The 11,471-nt window shown below is 35.0% G+C and overlaps 2 protein-coding genes across 5 annotated transcripts; one reads left to right on the forward strand and one right to left on the reverse strand.

Annotated features, from left to right (window-relative positions):
• The first annotated feature begins 6,720 nt into the window (after positions 1–6,720).
• Positions 6,721–7,696, forward strand: LOC112456024 (DNA repair protein XRCC2). The gene has a single exon (XM_025018297.1). It carries the CDS (start codon positions 6,884–6,886, stop codon positions 7,691–7,693), a length of 810 nt encoding a protein of 269 aa, XP_024874065.1. The 5' UTR covers positions 6,721–6,883; the 3' UTR covers positions 7,694–7,696.
• LOC112456023 (sec1 family domain-containing protein 2-like) lies at positions 7,585–11,420 on the reverse strand. 4 transcript variants are annotated; one of them, XM_025018293.1, is made up of 11 exons: positions 11,331–11,420; positions 10,812–11,028; positions 10,484–10,726; positions 10,108–10,377; positions 9,818–10,003; positions 9,441–9,707; positions 9,174–9,302; positions 8,864–9,089; positions 8,410–8,518; positions 8,059–8,205; positions 7,585–7,934 (listed from the first exon to the last, which is right to left on the reverse strand). In XM_025018293.1, the coding sequence occupies exons 2-11, from the start codon at positions 11,001–11,003 to the stop codon at positions 7,721–7,723; spliced, it is 1,983 nt and encodes a 660-aa protein (XP_024874061.1). In that variant the 5' UTR covers positions 11,004–11,028; positions 11,331–11,420; the 3' UTR covers positions 7,585–7,720. The 4 variants fall into 4 exon arrangements, with proteins under 4 accessions (XP_024874061.1, XP_024874063.1, XP_024874060.1 ...); XM_025018295.1 differs by having other exon boundaries at positions 10,812–11,010; positions 11,101–11,420; XM_025018292.1 differs by having other exon boundaries at positions 11,101–11,420.
• Between the last annotated feature and the right edge of the window lie 51 nt (positions 11,421–11,471).

Raw genomic sequence — 11,471 nt, forward strand, 5'->3', positions numbered from 1 at the left:
TCACAGTTGCACTTCAATTAATTATAATTAATTACAATTACGCGTATATTGATCATTCGAATGCGACGATCGCGCGAAGCTTTTTATCGACATCAAATACGATGCGTATTTCGACATACGCGAAATATTATTAATATGTGATATAAGAAAAAAATAACGCAAGTTGTTAAAGAAACAATTTCTACCTATAATTAAACATTCCAATGAAACAGTAACTTATAATTCTCGTTCCTGGTCGCGCGTCAATTTCAACGATAGGTATTATTCAGTGCGGAATACCCGCTTCAATAAATACTTATGACTACAGATCGTTGATCGGAAGAGTTAATTACTCGCGCCAGCTTCTAATCGTTCGTAAAATATGATCGCGTTTCGGTACACGGAGCTCCGCTACCTACATGTTCGACTGTTGGTGAACGAATGATAGCGCGGTGATGTCAAACAGTGCGCCACACAGTGGAGCAAAAATCGGGTATTGGACAAAAGAATTCCAGATGCACAATTTAAATTTTGAGGAGTATTTTCTCTAATATATATTGTAAACTACAAATATATACATATGTTTATAATTGATTTACCCCTCCTTCCTTCCTCAAAATAATCCAATAAAGTGACATTTTTTCGCAAATGTTGGAATTCCAGTAATTTGATACATTAAATGCTTATTAAAATTTGTTTATTAAGCTTAAATAATAATGTTGTATTAATAGCATTAGATCTGATTGGAAATAATCTTGTTAATTCAATAATGAATATTACTCCAATATTAATAAAACAAATACTTGTTTTATACACAAGACCATAACATATTGAATTAACAAGATTATTTCGAATTAGACTAATGCTGTTGATACATTATTTTTTTCGTACAAGATATATTCTTATTATTAATAAATTATTTATATATATTTAATTCAATATATATTTAACTTCTAAATTTTGTCTTCTAATTTAATAATTTGTAAACATGTTATACATATGTTGTACATGTGTGTAGAATGTCCTACACTTGCGCATTCTAAAAATTAATTAATCGAAAATCCTAATACAAAAATGTCACAGTTTTCAAGTTATATAAGTTGTGTGTTTTACACAATCATTATTTTTACCAACTTTTCATATCAAACTTTAATAATAAATTATAAATAGTAGAGATAAGTAAAATACTGTTCATCGAGGAAAAGCAATATTTTTAAAAACCGTCCTGCTTGCACTAAATGTCATTACGATTAAATGGATTTTAGACTTCACATTTTCTTAGTTATAAATTAAATATTAACTTTCTTATCTTAAGTTTTAACTAAAATTTCATCCGATAGAAATAGGTCAACCTATAGAGGCCCTCCACCACCCCCGTCGATTCCGATCGGCGGTCCTCTTTTCTTTAGAATTCTTTTTCACATTTTTATCATTTATTTTAGTTTCTTTACAATTTATTTTATAATATGTACAACATCATAAAAGAGTTACATTACAAAATTGAATTATATCCCCTTGTCCCTGCCTACCCGAATCCTTTACCTACCTACCCGTATTCCGACCTATAGTACTACCTGGTTACTACCTATAGCCATTTTCCTACCTACCCGTGTTACAATTTAAGATAAAAAATTTTAATTAAGACCGCGACACGATTTATAAAAGATTTTATTTGCTGGTTAATCCAGCGGGATATCTAAACGGGATACCCGAAAGCCACAATCATTTAAGACTTTAAGATATGAGAAATATGGATTTGAGGATTTTAACATGCGCGCGATTGAGATTTAAATAAGATTTTATCAATCTCCCAGCGAGAAATGACATCGAATCGACGTCTATATAGACGAAATTAGTCCTGCATTGGGCAAATAAACAGATATGATATATCGATCAAGTCATTTTGTATGTTGCATTCCATTGTGGTCAATGTTGACCACTTACCTTATCGTATCCAATCTTCTTCGAGCTAGATCGGACCTACTTTATTCCTGGACATATACAGGTCGGAATACTGGTCGTATATTTCGACCAGAGATAAATAAAAAAGAGAAAAACTCCTTTCCTTGTCGGATCATTATCATGGCAGACAGATAATATATTACGTTCGATTCGAATTACACGCGAGAAATCGATCGTATCAAAAAATGCACAACGAGAAGTTAATTAAAAAAGTTTATATTAATTCATAAAAGTTGACTGCACAACTTGATCAAAAATATTTTTATCAATAATTCCATTACTTACTTGAAAATATTGATAGACCGTTTCTTTGCGACCCCTTCGTCTAATTTGAAATTGTAATCAAGTATAGAAAAAATTTTACTTCGCGTTATATAAATATTAATCTCAATTACATTCCGCGAAAAATTGAAATTTATAATGCAAACAAAATTAAAAAATTAATAATGAAAAATTTCTCGATGTAAAAACCGACCGCGAAAACCGACCGCGAAAATACGAAGATGCGTGATTGTGCATGTTGTTCATGCGGTACGCATCTTGAAAATATATCAAATAAGATATACAGAATAAATAACGTGAAATCTTTATAAACTTACACATCGATATAAATATATCTCTTTATATTTTACATTTTCTACTAAAATTATTTTTGATATAACATATTCATATATTTTACTGTAAAATTGAATACATAATTAGAGGGGTAAAAACCACAGTGGTGTAAATCAAATTTTTAAAAATATTTTCTCGTGTGCATAGATGAAATTTATATATTGTACAGATTACATCTATGTACACGAGAAAATATTTTTGAAAATTTGACACACCACTGTGATTTTTACCCTTCCAATCGTACTGATCAATTCTAAAATAATTTAAAAAATTTCAGCGTTTCTCGGCTGAATATTAAAGATCTCACGTCATTTGACTAGGATAAAGTCAATTTTTCAATCAAAAATAGATGGACAGGCTACAAAAAATTAAAATAAAATCGATACTTTGTTAAAATAAATTTGATTAATTAATCACGTTTTCTATAAAATAAATTGTATAATAAGACCAAAGTATGTCTTACTCTTTTTATTCATGCTTGTATTTAAAAATACAATGTATATAAAAATTCTAAATATATCTACATATGATATATTATTTCCTTGCATCGACTTATGTAATATTTAATCTTGGATAAATATAATATGGGAAGGGGGTATAAAAATAACATATATCCTAACTAATTCATAGTTTTTCCCTATCTACAGATATATAGATATTTCCTTAAGCACACGCGTACGTAATATCAATAAACCAGTGACATCAAGATTAAATATTTTCCGTACGTAGTTTTAGCCCATCCATTTTAAAGCAACAAATCTACGAGATGTAATATTTTATACTACAATTTTTATACTATACGTGTCATACATAATTCGATATGTACCAAAATACATTTAATTTAATATTTGATTAATCGTAGATTTGCTACCTCAATAAAAAAAAATCTGACTCACCGACTTGATGCGCAACGGGCGGAGTTATTCAGCAACGTAGCTACGGTGATACTGTAACATACAAACATAATTGAAATTAAAGAAACATTCGAAATGATCAATATTTCAAAAGATAATTCTTATTTGCCTCTACGTCGTCTTTCAATGTAAACGTGATATTTCATAATTTAGTAATATAATTATCTATTTTCCGAAAAAGATCTTTACAAAAGTAAAATTTTATATAATTTTTCTGGTCTCTAATTATTTCTAACTAATCGAGATAAGGCACGTCGAATAAATGGAAAAGAATTATTAATTTATTATTAATTATTAATTATTAATTATAAAAATAAGAGATAATACTCACCCCAAGGTTGCTCCGCCGGTGCCCAATGTCTCTCTCGGACCTCCTCCTCCTCTCAGGACGTCAGGCTTCCTCCTCTCACCGCACAGGACACTCGCGAGAAACACTCGCGGATAAACTACACGCGCGCGCGGACTATCTATCAGTATATGTCTTTCGCGCGATGTACTGTACGGCACTCCCGTTTAAAAAGCTCATGAGAAGAATATTCCGTCAAGTATGCCGTAATATTCTTCAAATGGACTTTTAAAAAAGTTTTTTAGTCCGATTACTTGAACGACACTCCCGAAGCAAACGCGACGAACCGGCTGTGGTTCGTTTATTCAATTAATTCGACGGACGAGGGTACGTTAGCTTCCCCGTCTTTGGATTTTTACCCAAGCAAAAGAGTTTTGGTTGGGCAATATCCTCGGGGTACTGGACCTTCCCACCTCGCCAAGGTCGTACCCATGGGAAAGAAGTGCTATATATGTAATATATAGCACCGATTCATTCCGCGTTCATCACCGCGTTACGTTAGTGGCGACAAAATGAATTCGAAGATATATGTCGGCAACTTGACGCGATACTACGCGCGGTACGTATCGAATTCGCGAATCTCGCGAATGTGAAACTGCGCATTATTAATTTGCACAACGAAAAATCGTGACTGCCGGCCTTTAAATTTTATACGCGACGCAAAATATACGAAATTATGAAACATATTCACGAACGTGCAATGTATCACGGCGGGGGCGTTCCGAATAACACACTCATACGACAATATCACTCAGCAATATCCCTCTTTTTTCCCTACGCGGAGAGAATTGGAGATAAATCACACGATATAATTCCGGCACAGAGCGTTCGCAAAGCACGACACGAGATAAATGAATTACGTTCGAGTCCGGACATATGACGGGACGAGTGATTATCGCCCGCGAATATCACACAACGAAACTGCAATTAAGTCACTCACACACAATTGTCTATACTCACAATTACTTTCGCCTCGACGACGACGTCTCCGCCTCGAGCGAGCGCGACACATTCATGCCGACAAACACTTGATACTTGATACACTTGCACATTATTGAGCACGTACGACGTACGACACGCGTACTCGCGTAGTCGATTATTTCCGCGGCCCGCGAAACGAGAAGCAGGTGTGCCAATCGTAGAAATGAATAACACAGTTCGGAGCACGGCGACGGGCGCGCGCGGGAGCACAAACACTTCTCACCTGTGCAAAATCCGTCAGGAGAACGATAGTCGAGTGACTTCCGCAGATAACGGTCTTCCGAGCGCTGACGGAAACAAGTGGCAAGGCCGCTCACCGGCAAAAACAATCGGTCGCGCAGCGACTTTGAACGTACGCCGTATTCAAGTTCAACAGTCGCGCCTAGTATGGCGTCTGGTTCTGGTATGCCTGGTATGCCACGGCGTCACGGCCGCCTCGCCGGCACAGCCGGCAGCCGGCAGCAGCGGCGGCGGCGGCTCGGAGCGGACGAACGTGATTGGCCGGATCCGGGGGCTCGACTCGCGAGCCAATCACGTTCGACGTCTCGCCCGACTGTGCGCCTGTGCGGCGGCAACGGCCCACGTGACGCGTTCAACGACGGTCGGTGCGAGACGTTGTCGATCGTGTAATTTCTTTCTCGTGAACGAAAAGAAATCCGTGTGTGAAGTGTTGCAAAGTGAATGTATGCTGAATATTCCATTCCTTCTTGTGTCGACTGAAACGAGTGGGATGCAATCGCCGGCCTACATTAACTTCGCAACCCGTCACACACGTCGTACGCGTCATCCTTTCGGCTGTGATTTGGCGGGTCTCCTGCAGTGCTCCGTGATCGGTGAGTAAATTTTACACGAGAAATAAATGTTTCGAAGCGCGGTATACATCCGAATCTTAATAGAACATTTGAGTGATTGAAGAGAACGATCGCGCGAACGAGGGAGCGAGCTTGCTTCGAAACGCGTGTGAACGTCGAGAGTGCTAACAAGGTTAAATATATATGCGTGCACGATTACAATTCAGTTTTTTGTTAAAGAGCAGATACGTAATTCGCTCGTTCACGTAGTTCGTCACGTAAATGTTTCAAATCGCGCATACCATAAAATACGATGAACCGTCGTCGCCGAAATGAGTACTAAAAAATTATAAAACATTCTTGGTTATTCTCTAAATATTTATTCGTTCTGCTTACAAAATTTTCCATAAACGCCTAATAATTGCCTCGCACTTCATGCTCTTGTCTTTGCAGATTTATTTAGCAAGAAATAGAAAGAACGTGTTGCCAATTCGATCGCGGCGCTTTAAAATGGAATTGCTGCTATGAAATTTTTTTTCTGATAGCTAGTACACTCGACAGTACGTTATAAACTCATATAGCTGATACAATTCAACATTAACTATAGACACTACAAAGCGCATGCCATTTATTCTCGATTTATTTATTATATGTTAATAACGTGTATTAAATTTAATCTTTGTATTTATTTGACATCACATCTTCTTTAAGAGTGGAAAAAATTAAAAAATGGTAAATTAATTGTTAATTTTATCCGAAGGTTAATGTTATTCGTTGAAACCGCGATACGTTGAAAACCAACGTTGTTTGGAAAGGTCGATTTTAAATATCAAAAATTTTACTTTCATCGATTCTGTAAAATTATAATTAATATTGAAAACTTTTCGATTGTAATTTTCGAAATATCGATACGATCGAAGGAGTAAGCCAGTTAAATTACAATAACTTTTTAATATACTTAATTTAAAATATTTCACTAATTATTAGAAATATCCAGAAAATAATATATTAATTGTAATAATTTGATTACTTCATATATACGTAAAAATTTTCAATATTGAAAATAACATTAAAGAAATTGAAATACGCGATAGACTATCGATATGGTATCGCATTTCCGTGACGTCGCTGAAACAACATGGCCGCAGCCATGGAAGATCCTGGCGGGCTCCGATCGAATTCTGCGAATAATCAACAGTGTTCAACAATGGAATAACCCTCGTTAATTAATCATATTTGAAACGTTGTGGTGATACAGGAAGGTAACGGACGTACGTTTATAAGTCGTTAATAATATGGAGTTCCATTCCGAAGACGGGCTAGAGCTGTTATCGAGATTCAGCGTGAAACCGCGGCCGATTAACCTCGACAACGTTCTGTTCTCGAACGACATCGACAACAGGAGCGTCGTAGAGATCGTCGGGGCATCGTCCACCGGGAAGACTCTGTTACTATGCCAATTCGTAGCGAAATGTATATTGCCCGCGCATCACAAGGGGATCAGGATCGACGGCTGCGATGCCTGCGCGATACTGATCGACACGCTCGGTCACATACGGATGAGCAAGATAGCCGAATTGATGTCTTCCACGATACGCAGCGCGTATCAGGTAGCCGATGTGCAACCGCCAGCCGAAACGGTAGACCGCATCGTAAACAAGTCCCTAGAAAACTTAACAGTGATCAGCTGTTGCAACAACGATCAGCTCCAGCTGACTCTGCACACGCTCGAAGACGAGTTTCTCAGCAATGAAAGAATCGCTCTGTTAGCTATGGACAATATATTGGCGTACTATTGGCAGGCGAGGAAAGAGGGGAGCATACTCAGTATGGATAACTACGCTAGAGATCTGCTCAGAATCGTTCAGGTTCAAACGTCTCAATTTCACACCGTGACAGTTTACACGAGATGGGACGGACCAGTGCCTAAACCCGAGTCGCATGCCAATCTGTTGAAAGGGTCAGGTGTAAATTATAGGCTGCAGCTTAGCAAAAGTACCGTAGTTCGTGAGTTTATGTGTCATTTACAATCCATTGACAATGTAAAACAGATTCGTTATACAATCTCTGATTCTGGTATAAAATGGATTCTTAATAATGCGTAAATAGAAAGCAAAAATTCAATAACTGTTTCAATAATCAATCGACGAGAGAAGAACCTTGTCCACTATGTCTATCGGATTTAACAGTCTCGAACCTGCTATTGTTATTTGACAATTTGAATTGAATAACGATATAATTTCTTTAGTCTCTCTTATTTCTTCTGGTGTTACACCTCCAATGACGTAAATGATAATCCAATTGTTATCGCATGGATGGTGTTTTATTCTTCCTTTAGAGAATAAGCTGTCAAAGGTATATAAATATCAAATAAGTTAGATTTCCTTAAGAATCTCTCTAGATAAATTGAAAAAAAAAGTCTTAAAGCATAGTATCGTGGTAAAATAATGTAATATATATTTAAACTTACTTCAGTCCAGCAGAAATAAACGAGGGTGATCTCTGGTGTAAATCGGGAAGTTCAAATCTATCTGGATGGAGCATATCTGTTAATAATTGTTGTAAAATGCCAACACGTCGAACGATCTCTTGAGAACTCGATTTGGACATCAAGGAACTATAAGAAATAAGAAGTATAAAAAAGACAGTATATATTCTACTCATATTTGAGCAAATATGAATACTTAAAAACGTGAAACATGAAATATTAGAAGCACAGTGAATCGATTTCAAAGTGAGATAATGAGTGTCTCTGAATGTAAATATTAAAAATATTTTGTAATAATTATGTATACATGTGAATATACATATAGTTTCATACGTATAATTATGTAGAGACGCGCGTTGCTGTGCTATTTCATGTAAGATGGTCATAATATGTTTTGCTATTTTTGCAGACGTTTCCTTTATAGTCTCAGCATCTGTAACACCTAATTTAGATATACATTAGTATTAGAATGTTTTAGACATTATACATTCATTTTTATCTCATTTAATTATTTAGTAAGATCAAATATTATGAATCTCGATAAATTACATTTTTTATGATTTTGTATAAAAAGTTTAATTATAGATAGGACAAAACGGTCTAATATAACTTATATTTTTTATAAAATCATTCATCAAATCAGTGTAACAATATTTTTTGAGTATATTTATATAATAATTAAATAAAAGATTGATGTAATAAAAAATAAACTTTCAAAATTTCATAGATAATCAATAATCTTAATCGATTTGTTATTTCTGCATCTTGTAACATATTTTTTACTAACCGAGAAGCGACAAAGATTGTTCGTACATTGACGTCTTCATTGTATTTCCCTTTAATTTTATAATATCCTCAAATACAGCATCAGCAATGGCTTCTTCCAGCTGCTGCTCTTGTTGAAGGGAGAACTGTATTTCAGTTCCAGCTAGTGCATAAATATGCACCAAAAATGCCAATATACTATCTGTATGTAGCTTATGTTTTTCGCGAGTTTTTATTATACTACTTAACTGAAAATATTCGAAAGAGAAAGTGTGATCTTACAAGAAATAGTGATATTGAGAGTACACAAGAAACTAAATAATGACAATTACTTGTCCAAGCACGCTCGTAGAGTCACGACTCACAGCTATGTTTTGTAAAACTAGTTTCTCGAAACTAATTAATAGTTCTAATCGGGAAGTTTTTTCTGACGTTAGGGCTTGTATAATTCCCAGTACTACCTGCAGTAAAACAAATAACAATCAGATACATGATTTTTTTAAGTTGCATATATGCTATGAGAAAATTATATGCAATGTCTAGAATTATTTTGGCCAAAAAAGCACATATTAAAAATTTTTCCTTATCAGTATACATACTTGAAGTTTTTTGCTCGATTCTGATATAGTATGAAGATCATCTATGTCTTTGAATTTATTTACAAGTTTCTTTAAACTATGCGCGGAAATCCTTGTTGCTGGTTTTGGTTTCAGTTTTTCTCTTAATTTTAAATTTTCTTTTGTTGGAAGTATATCGATGAGCATTTTATTTGCAGTAGCCAATACTTCTTTTTGTGTTTTCGTGATTAATATATTCATTAGAGTTTTGTCGCTGCTTGCCAAGCATCCTGGCACATCGACAAATTTCTTAAAACATAAAAAAACAATTTTTATGCAATTTTCACGTAATAATGACAAATCCATAATATTGTTTATAATATGAAATGCATATCATATTACAATATGAGCTACTATACCTGTGGTCCGCTAAACAAAGGATACATATTTATTGCAACATCGTTGCAGTGATGAGGTAAATGAGACAAAGTGCACAATATCTTGGCTAGCAACGATTCCGTATTATTACTGGTAGAAGTGCAAAGATCTAACGTTCTGTCGACAAAGATTACGGATACTCCTTTTCCCGTTGCACCAACTAAACTCTAACATATAAGATCAAACATTAAAGTAAAATTTTTAAATATTTTTTAGTACTTTTACTTCTTTTTAATTAATCATAATTATTTCTCATAAACAAAATACTTACGTTTCTACGTTCGATAGCCATCGGTAATGTTTCTAATTTTTCAGCGACATATTCGCTAAATTTTCCCATTGAGTAAATGTCTTCTCTCAAATTCAAGTTGGTCAATAAACTGTTAAACAAACTTACAAAATGTTCAACTGCATACTCGGAATTCTTTATCGACCCACTATTTAAGGGTGATAGTAGATCGCTGAAAGGTGGTGTTACAAACAGACCATTGTCAATTAGACTAATGAAAACTGGCCGAAATAGTATTGTCACCGAGCAGTCCTATAAATCAATATATAATGACAAAATTTCAATGACATGTAATGAACTCAATTTAAAGTCCGGCACTTGTATATTAAACGAAAATAAAAAAAGAGACGAACGTTACCTCTAACTGCTGATTAGACTGCATCCAGCTTTTTACGTCTCTCTTTAATTTGGCATAATCCACTCGATCCTCCGTTGACACTGTATCGTCATAATTCAACACGCTCGAGTGCGCAGCAGTAATAATCGTACAGTGCTCGAATGCATTTTTCTCTAATATCATCTTAACTGTACGTTGATAAAAAGTTAGATTGATAGAAGTAGAAATGATCACTACCTTTTTGCAGTTCTGCACTTTAATATACTGCAACAAATTGTATAATAAATTAACAATTTTACAATTATATGAGATTTGAGTAGCAAAAATCATGCTTTTATGAATTACATACGCGAAAGTTGTACATGGCCTGTTCGTGAACCGACACTGCACCAGCAGCCTTAAAGAAGGAATATACCTTGCCGCCGGTATACCAATGAAGACATTCCGTTGCCGCATGATCTATATAGACCGCAGATTCATTAACAAAACCAGCAATATCGTGCCAAGTATCAGCAAGAAATTGTTCTAGATCGCCTTCCATTATTAATTAAAAGGACAGCATAAACCTGATGGAAATAATTCTTTTTTCACTTTTATTTTGAAAATGAGTAACGAATTGCAAATTATTGTGTACTTAACATTTAAGTAAAATATAGGTAACAATGTAACAACGTTCAATGAGCCAATATAAACAGTCTCATTGTTTAATGAGACAATGTAAATTCTAGCATAACAATCATTATTTATAAGTCATCCACGTTGAACGTCATGAAGTAGGGTTAAATTTTTTTTGTATCACAGAGAACATATTAAATTCATGACACTACGTTGATATTTTTTAATTGTGTCATAATAAGCTCCAACTTGCCACATGGCTCGACAGCATCTTTAGTATACACATACACTAGACTGCTAACTTGACATCAAATACCAAATGCATTGCTGCGAAAATGACAGCTAGAACATGGTAGAAATACAAGGGTATGCTCTTGCGCATATTTCCGAACCC

The sequence above is a fragment of the Temnothorax curvispinosus genome, unplaced genomic scaffold (genome assembly GCF_003070985.1).
Source record: "Temnothorax curvispinosus isolate PA1 unplaced genomic scaffold, ASM307098v1 QBEX01006590.1, whole genome shotgun sequence".
Classification (NCBI taxonomy): Eukaryota; Metazoa; Arthropoda; class Insecta; order Hymenoptera; family Formicidae; genus Temnothorax; species Temnothorax curvispinosus.